The 18,456-nt window shown below is 38.8% G+C and overlaps 1 protein-coding gene across 4 annotated transcripts in view; it reads right to left on the bottom strand.

Annotated features, from left to right (window-relative positions):
* The window catches only part of TM9SF3 (transmembrane 9 superfamily member 3), an 80,845-nt gene that overhangs the window by 35,230 nt on the left and 27,159 nt on the right, over positions 1-18,456 (bottom strand). For all 4 annotated transcript variants that reach the window (XM_081328345.1, XM_081328346.1, XM_081328348.1 and 1 more), the window contains 3 exons: positions 17,343-17,465; positions 8,826-8,986; positions 167-244 (listed from right to left, as the gene is read on the bottom strand). In XM_081328345.1, coding sequence (XP_081184471.1) covers positions 167-244; positions 8,826-8,986; positions 17,343-17,465 — 362 coding nt within the window. The remainder of the gene's footprint in view (positions 1-166; positions 245-8,825; positions 8,987-17,342; positions 17,466-18,456) is intronic.

Genomic DNA, 18,456 nt, shown 5'->3' with positions numbered 1-18,456 from the left:
CTATGGCCTACCTGATCTAAATATTTCATTTTAAGCTAGTGCTTTGCAATATACTAGCTTCCCATTTATTTATTTATTTAAAAACCCTTGAGCACTAAGGAAAATATCACTGGGCACCATCTTTAGTACATAGGTTTGAATATAATGAAATATAAAAGAAGCATACCCTGTGTTGAAAGAAAGATGGGTCAAGATATTTGTCAAATCTATCTTCAAACTTCACATCTGACTTTTTCCATTTCACCTGGAGAGAAATTACATTTAGAAAATCTGACACAGTATATTATAAATCAACAAGATCAATTCAGTTCCAGTTCCAGACAACACTAAGAAAAACAGGGCAAACATTAATGAAGAACAAATGCTGGAAACTGGAATAGCATTAACTGCTAACATACTTTTTCTAGCAAGCCACTGGTATTTTCAAGTTTTAATGAATGACATCAGTATACAAGAAAAAGAAATGTTTTTACGACTTCCGGGTGGCAAGGCTCTGTCGATGGCGGTCGTTTCGACTGTCAGCCCCGTTGTTTTCCGTTGAATCGCGAAAACAGTGACAATCAGCTGTTTCACGGTTCGGGAACCCCCCCCTTGGGAGAAGAGGGGAGGGTGAGCATTCAGGTAGGGGTGAGAGCTCCCTCGGAGCCTGAATCAGCTCCGGACTCGGGGACTCCTCTGTTCTAAGGTTTTGGAACAGAGCAGGATGCTGCAACTATCCCTGCAATCAATATCGTACTTTGGATTACTTGGATGCAGGCAGAGCTGTGCAGGAGAATACTGAAATAGCAAGTATATGATCTTTAACTCCGGTGTATTTTAAAAGAAAAGAAGGAAGATGGCGCGGGAGTGAATTGCGAGAGAGAACGGTGAAGGTCAAAAGGACAAGGGAAATAAAACAAAATAAAAGACTGAGTGGAAAGAAGAAATTGGGTTACTTTGTGCAAAATATTAGAAATTGGTTTAAAAGTGACTTGAAGATTTGGATATTTGACTGGGAAGTAATAAAGTTGCAATTTGGGTGGAAAAGTGAAAGTGAGAAACGAAAGTTAATTGAGTGTTAAAATGGCTTCTAAGCCACCCAGAGTTTCTACTTCGAGAAGTGTGGGCACATCACCAACTCAACAATCTGTATTACAGACTTTGATGCCACCCCCCACCCCCCGCAGCACCTACACCTGCATTGACATTAAAAGATTTACAAGATGCTTTACAAGATGCTTTAAAGTCAATCTGAGCAATTATCTAAGCAAATGGCAGAGCTTATTGATGAGAAAAATAAGGAAATATGAGAGGACATTTTATTGGCATTTCAGGGGCTGACAGCTTGTATTGAGCGTTTGGATGAACGTGTGGAAGAAGTAAATCAAAATAATTTGAGATTGGAGGCTAAAATGTCTGATACAGAGAATAAAATGGATAAGATTGACGACGATGTGGTAATGATACAATACAGAGACATGGAGTTTGCCCTGAGGATAAGAGGTTTGAAAGAGGATTCAAAGGAAAATTTGAAGGAGATTTTAGCAGAAGCTTTGGAACAGATTTTGGGCTGTCAAGCTGAAGATATTATAGTGGATATAGATAAAATATTTCATGTCAACTCCTGGATTGCCAGGCAAAGAAAATTACCAAGAGATATACAATCTAAAGCACAAATCAATGTGCTTAGCAATAGCCTTCATTCTATGTATATGCCTGCTTATTAGGGCTTCCCCCCCCAAGCGGCATTATTACAAAGTCAGCTTATTGCCCCAACAATCTGGGTCCTCATTTTACCTACCTCGGAAGGATGGAAGGCTGAGTCAATCTTGAGCCTGGTGTGACTCGAACCTGCACTAATTGCAGGCAGCTGGTGTTACTTAAGGAGGCATTAGCCCACTGCTCCACCAAGGCTCTTGAATATTGAATAATATAGACGTAGATTGGAATATAAGCATAAAGAGTTAGAGGAGGAAATAAAGATGAAAGAGAAGGTTTTTATTTTGAACCCATCTAATAAGAGGGTGAAAGAAGCAATTAATCTGTTAAGAGGGCAGTTTAATATGTTGATGGCAGACCAAGTGGCAACTAATTTATGGTATGCTAAACATAATACTTTTTGTAATGCTAATAAGCCAGGTAGGTGGTTAGCTTATCTGTTAAGGAAAAAACAAAAGTCACGTAATATAGATAAGATAGAATATAAGGGCAAAGAGGTGTTTCAGCAAAATTTTATTAATAAGGCTTTTGTTGAATTTTATTCCAAATTATATGCTAGGGATGTAACTCAAGGCTTAGATATAGATAGATATTTACAAGGTGTCAATATCCCGGTACTTACACAAGAGCAAAGGGAAGGAATGAATCAATTGATAACTGTTGAAGAAATTATTTTAGCAATTAAATAATTAAAAGTGGGTAAGGCACCTGGAACAGATGGTTCGACAGCCATTTATTATAAAAACTTACAAACAGAAATGGTGGAACCTCTAAAAGAATTATTTAGAACAATTCAGTCTGGAGGAGAAGTGCCTCCTTCATGGAAAACAGCTTTTATAACGTTAATTCCAAAGGAAGATCAAGATCTTACTCAAACTAAAAATTACAGACCAATATCGCTTTTAAATACTGATTATAAGATATTTGCTAAAATTTTAGCAAATAGATTAATGAAGGTTATGCAGCAAAAGATTCATAGTGATCAAACAGGATTTATAAGTGGTAGACAAATGAAAAATAATGTGAGACATATTGTAAATTTATTAGAATTTTTGGAAAAAAAATAATCAAGTCCCCGCAGCGCTGATTTTTTTGGATGCTGAAAAGGCTTTTGATCAATTGAATTGGCAATTTTTATTTAAAGTATTGGAGAAGATGGAGTTTGGGGATAGGTTTTTACAACCTATTAGGGCAATATATCAGAAATAAACAGCCCAAATAATAATTAATGGTAGTTTAACAGAAGCTTGTAAAATTGAAAAGGGTACAAGACAGGGATGTCCGTTGTCACCTTTGTTGTTTGTTTTAACATTGGAAATATTATTGATCAAGATACGTGATTCAAATAAGATAAAGGGAATTAAAATAAAAGATCAAGATTATAGATTAAGGGTGTTTGCGGATGACTTGGTTATTACATTAAGTCAACCGACTTTGTCGGTTGTAGATTTGATGGAGATAATTTTGCAATATGGAAAAGTTTCTGAATTTAAGATAAATAGGCAAAAACTAAAATACTGTCTAAAAATATGACTATAGAACAAAAGGAAGTCCTAAAGATTAAATATTTAGGGGTATATATTTCAGTTTCAAATGTGAAATTATATAAAAATAATTATGAATTGTTATGGTTAAAAGTACAAAAAGAGTTAGATAGTTGGAGAAAATTACAATTGTCTTTATTGGGAAGAATTGCAGCAGTGAAAATGAATGTCTTACCAAAATTTTTATTTTTGTTTCAAATGATACCTATACTTAAAAAAGATTCAAATTTGGAAGAATGGCAGAAAAGTATTAATAAATTTGTTTGGGCAGGGAAAAGACCGAGTGTAAAACTTAAGATAATGCAATATATACGTGAAAGAGGTGGTCTTAAAATGCCCAATTTTAAATTATATTACGAGGCTGCGGTTTTATCATCAATTAGTGATTGGTTTAATTTAACACAAGGAAGATTATTGAATATTGAGTGATGTGATTTATTATATGGTTGGCATGCATATTTGTTGTATGATAAGAAGGTGGATAATATCTTTAAAACTCATGCTCTGTTGCGAGTTTGGAAAAAATACCGATACAAGTTAAATTATAAAATATCAATTTGGGCAATACCTAAACACGCAATAGAAAATATAAGTGTGGGATTTAAACATGATGTGACTACATATAAAGAAATTCTTAGAATGGAAAGGAATGTATGGCAATTAAAGTCATTTAATATTTTAAAAGAAAAAAAATAGTTAAGACTTGGTTTCAGTATGGGCAGTTACAAGCTAGATGGAAAGAAGACCAGAAAATTGGCATTTTGACAACTGATGAAAATTTGGTAAAACAAATCAGAGATCAAAGTCAAGCGCATATAAGAAGAATGCATTGATAGAAATAGATTCAGAAATGGAACTTGTTAAAGATTGTATGATAAAATGGGCCCAGAATTTTCAGAAGCCAATAACGATGGATATTTGGGGGAAAATTTGGGTCAGAAATGTAAAATTCACACAGGCACAAAAATTAAGAGAGAATTTTTATAAAATGTTTTATAGATGGCATTTAGATCCTAAAAAATTAGCATGTATGTATCCAAATTATCAGCCTAAATGTTGGAGGTGTGGTTGTGATGATGCAACATAGTATCATATATGGTGGACTTGCAAAAAGGTTAAAGCCTTTTGGATTAAAATTTGGTGGAATATGCAGAAAATATTTAAGAAAAAGATAAGGTTTTCTCCACAGTTATTTCTGTTGGGTATTATTACAGATTGTACTGTTATAGAAACCAAATTGATGTTGAATTTAATAACGGCAGCAAGACTTTTGGTATCTTCGAGCTCTCTGGCCCAGGCTGAGGATTAATTTATTTTAATTGGGGTTTTACTTATACAGGGTTAAATTTAATCTTTTTTAAACTTGGTTTTTTAACTTTTGTATTTTTGGTTTTTAATTACCCTGTAAGCCGCCCTGAGTCCTCCGGGAAAGGGCGGTATATAAATGTAATAAAATAAATAAATAAATAAATAAATCTCAATATTGGAAGAAGGAGGACCTGCCTACGATAGAAGAGTGGACTTTAAAAGTTTCAAACCTGGCAGAAATGGCAAAAATCTCAGCATATTTATTTATTTTATTTATTTATTTTAATTCCATTTATATCCCGCCCTTCTCCGAAGACTCAGGGCGGCTTACAAGCTTAGCAGTAGCCTTCATCCTATGTATATGCCTGCTTATTAGGGCTTTCACACACACCCCAAGCGGCATTATTACAAAGTCAGCTTAATTGCCCCCAACAATCTGGGTCCTCATTTTACCTACCTGGGAAGGATGGAAGGCTGAGTCAACCTTGAGCCTGGTGGGATGCGAACCTGCACTAATTGCAGGCAGCTGGTGTTACTGAAGGAGGCATTAGCCCACTGCTCCACCAAGGCTCATTCATATTTGAAAGAACAATTGCAACAGAGATATATTTTGGAATGGAGAAGATGGATCAATTATATTCAGAATAAATATGGGACTAAAAAGTTTCATTTAGCATATGAATTAGTATTAGTATTATAAGATGTATTATTACTCAGTTATTATTATTTAGTAATTTAGTTATGTTTAAGGGGAGTTAAAGTGCGATAGAATTTAAAGTGTTTTTTTTAGTTAGTTAGCATATTTTAGCTTAAGTTTGTAAATACCCTGTATTCAGCTCTGGGAAGTCGGGGGGGGGGAGGGGGAGGGAGGGGAAGTGGGGGGGAAAGGGAGGGAGGGAGTTTATGTTTTTAAAATGTATTTTAAAACTTTTCAATAAAAAAAAGAAAATAAATGTTTTAAAATATTTTAAATAACTATAAACTACTCAGAATCACTAGAAGTCAGTAGTAATTTTATTTATTTTTATTATTAAATTAATCAAGTATAATGTTCTACAAGAGATCTTTATCTAACAATTACTCATTCAATATAATGAAATGTGAGAATGAACTTGGAAGATAAGAGCAGGGGGAAATGCTGCCTAGGGAATGATTAAAGGGGGAGGAGCCCACAACTGAGTACAGGTAGTCCTCAACTTACGACAACAATTGAGCCCAAAAGTTGTTAAGTGAGACATTTAAGTGAATTTTGCCCTATTTTATGACCTTTCTTGCCTCAGTTGTTAAGTGAATCACTGCAGTTGATAAGTTAGTAACCCAGTTGTTAAGTGAATCTGGCTTCCCCATTGAGTTTGCTTGTCAGAAGGTTGCAAAAGGTGATCAAATGATCTTGGGACACAGCAACGATCATAAATATGAACCAGTTGTCAAGCATCTGAATTTTGATCAAGTGATCATGGGGGATGCTGGAAAGGTTGTAATTGTGAAAAATGGTCATTTTTTTCAGTGCCACTGTACCTTTGAACAATCACTAAATGAAGTGTTGTAAGCCAAGGACTATCTGTAATGGGCAGAGAAAGAAACTTAGAAAGGATCTAATCTTACTGGTAGTAAAAAGAGACAGCAGAGGTATGTGCTTTCAGATTTGCAAGATTATATTAATGTAGCTTTAAAGTAAAGAAACATTAGTTCATCTTGTCATGTTTCCTTGTCTGGTCTACTTGGAAAGCTCATTGGGAGACTGTTCAAATTTGCAACAATGCAAGTTACTACCAGTCCTCATCTAGCCATTACAGCTCACCAGAGGTTACATAATATGATCCAGACACTTGCCAATTAGCCTGGATATGCAACCATCGCAGCATCCTACAGCTACATAATTGTGTATTTTTACCTTCTTGCCAATTTCGCACAAGCAAAGTCAATAGGGAAATAGGCTGGAAATTGGAAGTCATAATCACACGAGATCCTCACTTAATGACCCATGCAGTCCTTGCCTAGCAATGGTAACCAGGATCTCCTAGACCTGCCATCACTAACAGCATGGGTATGTGATGTCACATTTTACAAATGCATCGCTTAGTAATGGAAATTCTTGTCCAAAATCACCATTGTTAATCAAGAACTCCTGTATTGTTGAACCAAGATTATGAGCTGTGAAAGGACAATTCCAAGTGGCATCTTAAATAAGAAAATCTTCTGTCTACCAAAAAAACAGTTTCAGTTTACAATTTTATGTCAGCTGCTGCTGTTGAATACACAGGGAGAAAGAGTTGCCCCAAAAAAGGAATGCCAATGATATACCGTATATACTTGAGTATAAGCCGACTCGAGTATAAGCCGAGACCCCCAATTTCACCCCCAAAAACTGGAAAAAGTTATTGACTCGAGTATAAGCCGATCCGCCGTTCTGCAAGCCTCCGCCACCGGCGGAGGCTGGATCCGCGCTCTGCAAGCCTCTGCCGCCAGCAGAGGCTCGATCCGCCATTTTGCAAGCCTGAATACACAGGAATACCCTGTGTGGCCGCGGCTCTCGGGGAAGCCCTGGCTGTCCGCTTCCTCGCTCCACACTGCCATTCGGGGCCCGCTCGTTTCCCGGGCAAATCGCGGCGCCCAGCAGGCGAGGAAACACGCCCGCTCCAGTTGCCCCCCCTTCCCTCAGGAGACGCGAAGCAAGTGACCACCCGGAGCTTACCGAGGACTTGCGCGTGGCCGAGGCTTCGGTGCTTCCAGGATCGCGCGCACCTCTCCCAAGCCGTCGCCGTCCGGAGACCTGCCGACGTTTGGGGAGGTTTGGGCACCCAAACCTCCCCAAACGTCGGCAGGTCTGCAGGCAGGCAGGGCGCGGAGGTCCGGAGACCTGCTGACGTTTGGAGAGGTTTGGGGAGGTGCCCAAACCTCCCCAAACGTCGGCAGGTCTCCGGACCTCCGCGCCCTGCTTGCCTGCTTCTTTCCGCAGCGGAAAGAAGCAGGCAGGCTGCTTCTTTCCGCAGCGGAAAGAAGCAGGCAGGCAGGGCGCGGAGGTCCGGAGACCTGCCGACGTTTGGGGAGGTTTGCGCGCGCACCTCCCCAAACCTCCCCAAACTTCGGCAGGTCTCCGGACGGCGGTGGCTTGGGAGAGGTGCGCGCGATCCCGGAAGCACCAAAGCCTCGGCCGCGCACAAGTCCTCGGTAAGTTTTTTTGTTGACTGGAGTATAAGCCGAAGTGGAATTTTTCAACCCAAAAAGTGGGCTGAAAAATTCGGCTTATACTCAAGTATATACGGTAAGTAGGAATGATATAGAAGTTATACCATTATCGCTGAGACTATTATAAAAAGAATTTAAGGAATTTCAGCACAATCTCTCTATATATAAATAGCAGGGTAACCTGATTATATAGCCAATTTGATAGAAAGCTTTGATTTCATCACCCATTTTAATTTTAAATTTTAATTCCCTTTTTACCATATTCCCAATGTCCATGGAAATATATATGTGGAAACAAATGAAGAAAAGAATTGCTGTCATTAGAATAATATCATTTTGTAGCCATTTTACTTCTGTTTGTTTATCTGGAGATAAGGAATTCACTTTAGATCAGGGATCATCAACCTATGGGCTGGTACTGGGACATGGGCTCTTGGCCAGCAGGCTGCAGAAATGGCTGGCCAGGGTGCACATGTGTGGGTGCACATTCCCCCCCACTCGTGCCAACAGCCCTGCTTGCGCATGTGCATGAATGGAAACACTAGTGTGTGGGGGGGCATCCGTGCCCCATTTGCGCATGCACAAACAGGCCGCTAGCGCGGTGTGTGCACCGCCCATTTGCATAAGCACAAACGAGCCGCTAGCACAGGGGTGTGTGCATGGCCCATTTGCACATGCGTGAACGGGCTGCTAGCGTGGGGTTGTGTGCGCGGCTCATTTGTGCATGTGCAAGTGGGTGCTAGCCGCCACAGGGGTACGTGGCTGCTAGTACTGCGCCAGTGGGTGTGGCCCCATTTATGTGTGTGTACACCCATGCATACACAGTAATTTGGAAGCTGCTCTCCCCTCCAGGCAGGTTGGAAAACTTTGCCTTAGATTATCCTTCTTGTTGTGATTTGGACAACACTATGCTTAGGCTGGAGTGAGTAAGCATACAATGAACTATGAAACATATTGTGATTAAAGCCCACCATCATAATATATGGACAATACTTGGACAAAACGTGGTTCTGCCACCATGCTATTTCTACACCTTAACAGCTATGTAATTATGACCGTTATTGTTTATAAATTCAGATTACTTACAGAGTAAGACATCTGGATTTTAGTGTTGGGTACCAATTTAACTTTCCCTTCGCTTGTCAGATTCACATCCACAATTCTATTTCCATTATAACCTATTTCCAGCTTTTTATATGTCCAGAGATAAAAATCTTCACCATTTTCATCTGCTTCACCAACAATACCTGCAGAGGGAGAAAGTGAGGAAAATAAATTAATTTTACTGCACTAATTAACCATTGATTAATAGCAGTCTTCATATCAACCTTGCTACAGAGGAGAGTGAATACTGATTTGACAAAATTTCATAGTTTCCTGATATTGAGGGAAGAGTTCACATTTCATAAATAAAACATTAGTCCATAATATAAATTCTGCATTATACATTTTAATTTTACAATTTATAGTCCAGGTTACAGTGTAATTTCCTTAAACTTTTGTATCCACCTGGCACCCACTGTACCATGTGGTTAGCCCTGTCTCAACACTATTATCACCCTCCTACCCTTTTTGGTAAATTGAGTAACTTCAGTTCAGACTGAAGCTGAGAAAAAACCCAACTTCATTCTCAATATAGCCTTCTCCGATTGTGTAATAAAGCATAGTCAGGGAGCTTGAACATGACAGTGCTTGTTACAATCGGTCCTAATCAACCTGCCAGGGAGCCACTTTGTAAGTCTGCCTCCTAATATTTTGGGTTTTATAATAAAAAATTGGTTTTATCATTGTTGTTGTTGTTAGCTACGAAGTCGTGTCCGACCCATCGTGACCCCATGGACAACGTTCCTCCAGGCCTTCCTGTCCTCTACCATCTTCTGGAGTCCATTTAGGCTCACGCCTACTGCTTCAGTGACTCCATCCAGCCACCTCATTCTCTGTCGTCCCCTTCTTCTATTGCCCTCAACCTTTCCCAGCATTAGGCTCTTCTTCAGTGAGTCCTTTCTTCTCATTAGGTGGCCAAGGTATTTGAGTTTCGGTTTTATGATTGGACATACATTATGGCAGTCATTCTTTGAACTAATTATATATATATATATATATTACTATAGATCTATTTCCTTTCAGCATCCATGACATGCTTTCAAACTGTAAAAAAACCTAATGACTTAGGAAGGCTGGACCACTAGATATTTTACAACAAAGGTCCCCAATCTTTTCGGCAGCAGGGACTGGTTCTGCGGAGAGATTTTTCTGCAGACCGGAGGGTGCGCGGTTTTGTGTACTGCCTGCATCTCACGGATGGGGCTTTGCTTATTTGTGCGGCCCAGTTGCTGGTATGTTGCAACCTGGTACCGGTCACGGACCGGGGGTTGGGGACCTCTGTTTTACAACACCCACAAAAGAGGAAATGCCAGATATCCTAGTAGAGGAAGTATCAAGTGACATAACATTAATGAAAAATGGCAAAGCTTCAGGGAATGACTATGTTACAACTGAAAAAGCTTGAAAGCTGGTGGTCAGTTTACACCAGATACTAGCAAAACTATACTTGAGATGCCTCAGGGAAGAAAAAAAATATCCAATGCATGGAAAAATGTTAAAGTGATTCTTATACACAAGAAATGGGCCCAAGATAATTTAAAGAACTATCACCCAATAACCCTTCTTTCAGTCATCTACAAGGTTTTCACCAAGATAATAGCAAAAAGAATATTGAGAAAGAATAGAATAAAAACTTTGTCACTTTAAATGTACACTAATCAGCATACATTAAAATGAAATTTTGTTGCATTCAGTTCTCAAAAAAAAATCATTTTGGATATACCCACATACACATACATACAGTGTTCCCCCGAAAATAAGACCAGTGGCAACTTTTGGAATGAACCTGGCTGAAACCATCTTTGTCGTTCTCAATTGCCACATAGGCTGGTGTGGGAGGAAACAAAGATATTTCTATGCATTACATGGAGTAATCCCGTGAGAACCAAGGTCATCACAGGTGTTGGATGTTGGAGAGAAGGTGTCAAGGAGTCCAATTGCCCTCCTTGGCTAGCATGAACATTGGCATGGTAGGGGGGAGGGAAGTATTACATTTAACTACACTGAACCCGTGTGAGAATTTTAGACAATTTTTGACAACCAGGTCTTATATTAATTTTTGCTCCAAAAGACCCCTTAGGGCTTATTTTCAGGTGATGTCTCATTTTTTCATCACAAGGCCCAGCCCGGCCGGGCACCCCTCCCCCACATGTGAATACAAGTCGGCGAGCTTACGGGGGCTGACAGTGTCCGGCAGAAATTACAGACTATCGGCCCCTTGGTAGGTGGCCTGAATGTCAAGAGAGCCAAGGGTGGAGGCAAGCAGAAGCTGCCGCTTTTCTATCCTTGCCCTGGATCAGGAAATCTGGTGGGCGGGCAGTAATGGGGACTGGCCAGAGCCTGAATGATCAGTTTCTCTCCCTCATCCTCACCCCGAAGCAGCCTCCGGAGGCAGCCTGCAATGCCCCATGAACTTTGCCAGCTTTCTCTTCTTCTGTGGATCAGCAGGAAAGAAAGCTGGGCATCCAAAGACATCCCACTCTGGGAGACGACTCAGGTTTCACTTGGTGTGGGAAGAAGGCTTTGGAAACTGCCTTTTCATTTACATTCATCATCAATATTGTAATCCATCCTTTTATTTTTCAAAAAAATGATTTATATTTACAATTAGCCTCCTTAGCCAATGAGAAGGCACAGTATGAATTTGGCGCATGAGCCATGGAAATACTCAAAGCTCAGAACACTTCCTTGCTTGGGGTGCACCACTGCTTTATGGGTGCGTTCAACTTCGTGGCTCAGCTAAACTCTTCATCTGCGGTGGGCTACAGTTCCCATCACCTTCAGGCAACCTGGGTGATGGAAACCTTAGGCCAGGCTCCTTGCAGATGAAGCAATCCGGCTTGCCCAGATTCAGGTTGGCTGTTATGGCAGGCTCATTCCACATGTGCGGCGGAGCTGGAGAACAAGGATGGACGTGGTGACGTCACACTTATATTACAAGCTTCCTGAAAAATCATGCTAGGGCTTATTTTCTGGGTGGGTCTTATTTTTGGGAAACATAGTATATGATACAAAAAAACATCACAATCTAGTTCAAATGTATATATATGTATACACACACACACACACACACACACACACACACACACGGTGAAAATCCTGCAAATTTACAAGAAGGATGGCATAAGGAACAAAGCTGTTATAGAATCTAGTACTTCTGCTATAAATACTTTGAAACCTCCTCTCAGAGGGGAGCAACAGAAACAGACTGTGAAATGGATGTGTGGGGTCTCTAGCAATACTTCAAGCTCTAAGCACATAGTGCTTATAAACAGTATCCTGAATAATGGGAAAATTATATCCTGTAATTTTCTCAGCTGTCCTTACCACTCTCTGTACGGACCTTCTTTCTGAGGCACTGCTGCCACAAAACCAAACAGTGATGCAGTTTGTTAAAACTCTCAATTGTGCCTCTGTAAAAAGTGGCCAAGGGCTTCCGGTTCTCTGCAGCTAGCACAACAGGCGAGGGATCGAGATACTCTGATCCCTATGGCTGATTTCTCTCTCTTTGGGAACCCTCAATGGGCCTAAAGCCACCCCGGAGAGGTTGCAAGGAAGGAGGGAAGCCCTGCTGATCCTGGGGAGATGGTGGTCAATCCGGACATCCGGGGAAAGCTCTCCAAAAACCGACAGAAGAAAAGTTAGTATCATTTGTGAGTCTAGCCCAAGCTACATACAGCTGAAGCCAAAAAACACTAAACGAAGCGTGATTGTAAACAGTGTGACTAAACTGGGTAAGAATATTGATTTTCTCTCTTCTACCTGACTGATTTCCTGAGAAAAAAACAAACCAGAAGTAAAAATCCTCCGAAAGTGAGGGGGGATTGTTCCACCCTCCTCTAAATGGAAGCGGTGAATTAAGTTTATGGGGGGGGGGGGAATACAGAAAATTGAAAGACAGACTAGTGCTGACATCTAGTGGTGGATGAAAATACTGCCCTAAATATACAGCCCAGAAAGAAAAGCCTGTTGTCGTGACTTTCAGGGCTTTGATTAAACAAAGAGCAGCTGTAACAAAAGAAAACATTGTGAGAACTATAAAACTGAGAAAAATTGACTTTCCTGGATTATAAATATTTTTTAAATTGCGACTTTAAAGTGATTGGCAGAGAAAAGATTTTTGGTCATGATGGAGCATCAGAAATCTGCAGAAAGAACATACCAAGAAAAAATAAATACTTACCAGGAGGAAATTTATGTTCTGTTACAACAAATGCAAATGATATTAACTTCAAACCATGAGGAAATTAAAAATGAATTTTAAATTTTAAATGAAAGCATTCTCAATTTAATGTCACAACAATCAAATGATCAGAAAACAAAAAGAGAGAGAGATCATACAAAGCAGACAACTGAATATAAGCTAGTGGAGACTCAAGTGGAGAATGACTTACAAGAAACATTGAACATGGGAAGGATAACTTGTACTCTAAGACCACAAAGTAAATTTGAGGATAAGGAAAAAGATTTGACAAAATGGTTTGCTCAGCTGTTGGGAGTACCACAAGAAACGGGGAGACAAGGGATGATGAGAGAAATCTTCAATGAATATGAAGGGGCAAAATCTTTTTACAAAGACATGATGTTTGATTTACCTATTATATCTACAACATTTACAAGATTATGGAAAGATTTTTTGATGTAATGGAATATATTGATTGTGAAAGATGCTTGGCAAAAGGCTAAAGTGAGAATTGAGGAATTAGATGATGGGGTGTATCAGAGGGAATATTTAAAAATTAAACACTTGTTTGAATATGGCTGAAGAAATAGAAAGATTTTAGTTTAAGAGGGATGAACCCTCCAAGTAAGACAGTATTTTTTCTTCTTTTTTTCCTTTTGTTTTTCGATATGAGAACTATAAAATATGTGGGTTGATCAACATAAAGGAAATGTTTTAGATATTTAAATGTAATTGATTTTAAGAAAATTTCAATGGATAACTAAAAATGGGAAAATATTGTTTTGAATAGAGTTAAAAGATTAGATGATTGGATTTAATTTTGGGTAAAGAGGACAGAAAAAAATTGGAAATAAGTGTATACTAGTTCAAGAGGGATATGCATTTTAAGTAGTATATTATTTTCTTATTTCTTATTTTCCTTTTTTTCTTTCTTTTTCTCTCTCACATCTTTTCTTTTTCTATGTCTTTCTTTTGTGTCTTTTTCTCACTTATTTTTTAAGACATGAAAAAAGATTTAAATACTTTAAGGTACCGTAGTTTCCGGCGTATAAGACTACTTTTTAACCCATGACATTTTTCTCAAAAGTCAGGGGTTGTCTTATACGCCGGGTGCTGAAACTTTAGGGACAGGGCTGGCTGGAAAACCTGGAGCGGATCTCCCATTTAGTCTGCGCAGGGAAAGCGGGACCAATTGGAGTAGAAGCTGCAGTCTGTGATTTTTTACAGGCTGGGGTCTGGGCGTCTTTCCTTCTAAAGTTGAAGAGCAGCTGTAGGCAGGTGGGGAATGCAAGAGCAACTTGAAAGGCAGGTGGGGAATACAGAGCAGCTGCTTAGCTCTAAGGACACATTTGACTCAGGAACTGGGCAGGCTGGCTGGAAAACCTGGAGCGGATCTCCCATTTGGTCTTTTTTTTTTAAAATCCCATTTATATCCTGCCCTTCTCCGAAGACTCAGGGTGGCTTACAATTTAAAGCACAAATCAATGTGCTTAGCAATAGCCTTCATTCTGTGTATATGCCTGTTTATTAGAGCTTTCACCCCCCACCAAGCAGCATTATTACAAAGTCAGCTTATTGCCCCCAACAATCTGGGTCCTCATTTTACCTACCTTGGAAGGATGGAAAGCTGAGTCAACCTTGAGCCTGGTGGGATGCGAACCTGCACTAATTGCAGGCAGCTTGTGTTACTTAAGGCTCTGCGCAGGGAAAGCTTTAGTGAATTAGGAAAAGTGAAAAAGTGAATTAGGAAAATAGGGAATGGTTGCTGGAATCAGGGGCTGCCACAAAGAAGAGGGAGTCAAGCTATTCTCCAAAGCACTTGAAAGCAGGACAAGAAGTAATGGATGGAAACTAATCAAGGAGAGAAGCAACCTAGAACTAAGGAGAAACTTCCTGACAGTTAGAACAATTAACCAGTGGAACAACCTGCCTCCAGAAGCGGTGAATGCTCCAACACTGGAAGTTTTTAAGAAGAGACTGGACAGCCATTTGTCTGAAATGGTATAGGGTTTCCTGCCTTAGCAGGGGGTTGGACTAGATGACCTCCAAGGTCCCCTCCAACTACTACTACTTCTTCTTCTTCTTCTTCTTCTTCTTCTTCTTATTATTATTATTATTATTATTATTATTATTATTATTATTATTATTTATTATTATTATTGTTGTTGTTGTTTAATCCACTTGCACTGTTTTATGTTTACATGTTTGATGACAAACAGCCTTATGTTTATAAGTGACAGTTTTCCTACTAAGCACCTGCATGTCATAAGCATTTGAATTAAAATTACCATATTAAAATCAAATCTGATGTTTTTTAATTTTTATTTGGTGTGCGTTGGAAGAGGGGTAGTCTTATACGGCGAGTATAGCCCAAACCCTATAATTGAACAGGAAATGTAGGGGGTCGTCTTATACGCCCAGTCGTCTTATACGCCGGAAAATACGGTAATTAATTCTTGAAAAATTTTAACCAGTAGAAATGTTTTGAACATTGTAGGAAAAATAAATTTAAACAAGAATTGTAAACAGGATTTATGACAAGGCAACGAAAATGACCAAGAAAACAAGCATGATATTGATGTGATTATTATTGGTAGAAATTTTAGAAAAATCTTTAAATTTAATTGTTACCTATCAAATTAATAAGAATTGTATTAATTTAAGATTGTAAAGAGATTATTGGAAGAAGAGAAAATCAAGCAAAGCTATTATGAGGATTTTGGAATACAGAAACGGTTAATGATTACTTTGTAAATATAAACTCAGACAACATGCTGTTTACCAAATATTAAGGTGTTTATGTTAAAAAATCAATATTTTTTTTTAAAAAGTGGTCAGGACAGAAGGAGAAAAATGTGCTCGCCTCAGCTGACGCAAGAAATGCAAACACTGGTTTGCACATTTCACTAAAGATAACATATGAAGAGACCAAGTCAGATTGTTCATTATCTGCATCCCCAGGTACTTAATTCTACTGACCATCTCCATAGCAGCAGCCAATGTTGCAGAGCCAAAGGAACAGGCAGAATTCAGAAGTGGTAACAGCACAATGGATCACATCCAGGTTGTTCAGCAAGTCATTGAAAGCACAATGAGTACATCATGCCTCCGTGCATGGCTTTCACTGACTATGAAAAGGCGTTCAACTCAGCATTCCAACAAGCAATATTCAATGCATTGCTCATAGACACTGCTTATATAAACTTACTACAATCAATATATAAAAAATACAATGGCGACAATTTGCCTTAATGATCTTCAAGTAGAAATCAACATAGAACAAGGTGTATGATAAGGCAATACAATATCACCTATCCTTTTCTCAAACTGCCTTGAAGAAGTATTTCACAAACTAGACTGGGCAAAAGATGGAATAAAAATCAATGGCACCTATTTAAATCACTTAAGATTTGCAGATGTTGTTCTCTTCTCACAAGCCTAGAAGAGTTACAAAGACACATACAAGAGCTGCACAAAGCAGGAGAATCATTTGGCTTAAAAATAAACCTGAAAAAGAGCCAGGTTATGTTTAATAAATTCACCAAAGAAAGACTTTTTTATATCTGGAGAAGAATTAGACGTAGACTATATATACCTTGGCCAATGGATTTCAATAGAAGGTAATACAATAAAGGAAATTGAATGGCAGGTTAAATGTGGTTGGCAGGCATTTGGCAAGCTACGTGTAATTTTCAAGAACCTCCCTCTACGTCTGAAAAGTTCTCAAACAGTGTTTACCTGTTCTAACATATGCCAGCGAAACACAGACACTAACCTCACAATTGATACAAAGGCTATAAGTGGTGCAATTAGCCAGGCATCACAAGACAAGATAGAAAGATCTGCCCATGGATCAGAGAAGAAATGAAAGTATATGATAGCAGCAAGAGAGTAGAAGAATTGAAACGGAAATGGGCTGGTCACATAGCAAGAAGAACTGATGGCTGGTGGACTAAGGCAGTTATAGAATGGATTCCACTTGATAAAAAGCATCCACAAAAGAGACGTGAAACAAGATGGATTGACGACATCAGCAAGTACTGCAGGCCCAATTGACAAAAGAAAGCTCAAGACTGTATTGGTTGGAAACATGAGGAAGAGGTCTTCATCCTGCAGTGGACAGACAATGGCTAGAATGATGATGATAGTTCATACATTGCCCTACATCATAAGATGCTTTGCTTCATTTATGACATTTATGTAAATTCAGTCAAATATGATTTATTAAACAATCATTAAACTATGGTTTGGAATAAACACAATTGTTTTCAATAGAATGGTTGTACTTGTGCACATTGTAGGCATATATTTCTTACCCCAGATTGGCAAGTCATCAATGTACATCTGATACCAATAGTGATTTTTAATAGCATAAACAAATGCATCTCTTGTTTGTTTATCTAAATCTATTTCACAGTAGGTGGTCTGCATGACATCATCTGTAAAAAGCAAAACAATGTGTTAACAGTAGATTCACAGATTGTCACATCAATATCATCAAAATACATTTTACTAATGAATCCAATCTTGCTAACTCTTATGCTGTTAGTACCATACATTTATTTCCAATACACAGATTAACCTAATTTGAAAGGGAAAACAGAAGTGTAAATTCTATGTGGAACAATTGTATAGTTAGGATTTTGAAATAAAAATAATTTGCCAAATGCTATGATTCACCACTGTGAGCCTATATTCAGTTAAATCCAACCAAAAACATCCTATCAATTCTTAAGAGGCTTATTTCTGTTGGAACCTATGCAACTTGTCTTCCAGCAAGGGTCTGTATTTATTGACTTAATTCCTCAAACTAAATTTTATAAGGACTTTTTAGCTGTAGTGATTTTCATGGACGACGCAGCTCCAGGATACATGTCAGCATCATTTTTCCAAATTAATTTTACTAGCACATGTACTAAGCTGGACTAACGCTAAAACAACAAAAAAAGTACACTTTAGACCATTGTTTCTAAATGTAGGCAACTTTAAGGACTTCAACATCCAGAATTTCCTAGCCAGCAGGGGGAAACTGGGGAATTCTGGAATCTGAAATCTACTCAACTTAAAGTTGCTAAGGTTGGGAAACAGAGCTCTCTGAAAAGATCGCATTCTTTTTCTATGTGGGATTACTTACTTTGTCTGATATACTTAAACCACTACAAAGCTTTCTCTCTATTGCACGTTAATGTTTTAAATTTGAAAGTATTAGAGCAGGGGTGTCAAACTGCCGGCCCGTAGGCTAGATGCATCATAGCAAAACCGCGCCCACCCCACTGCCGACAATGGCAAAAAAGTCACGATATGTCTTGACACATCATGTGACGCTGCGAGTTTAACACCCCTGTATTAGAGGGAAGAAACAACACTATTGCCACTTCTAAGTGAATATGCCCAAGTGAAATTAAACAAACTGAGTCTCTAGTGCACAGT

The sequence above is a fragment of the Vipera berus genome, assembly GCF_964194415.1.
Source record: "Vipera berus genome assembly, chromosome: 5".
Lineage (NCBI taxonomy): Eukaryota > Metazoa > Chordata > Lepidosauria > Squamata > Viperidae > Vipera > Vipera berus.
Note: the sequence above shows the minus strand (reverse complement) of the source record. Positions and strands in the feature narration are given on the sequence as shown.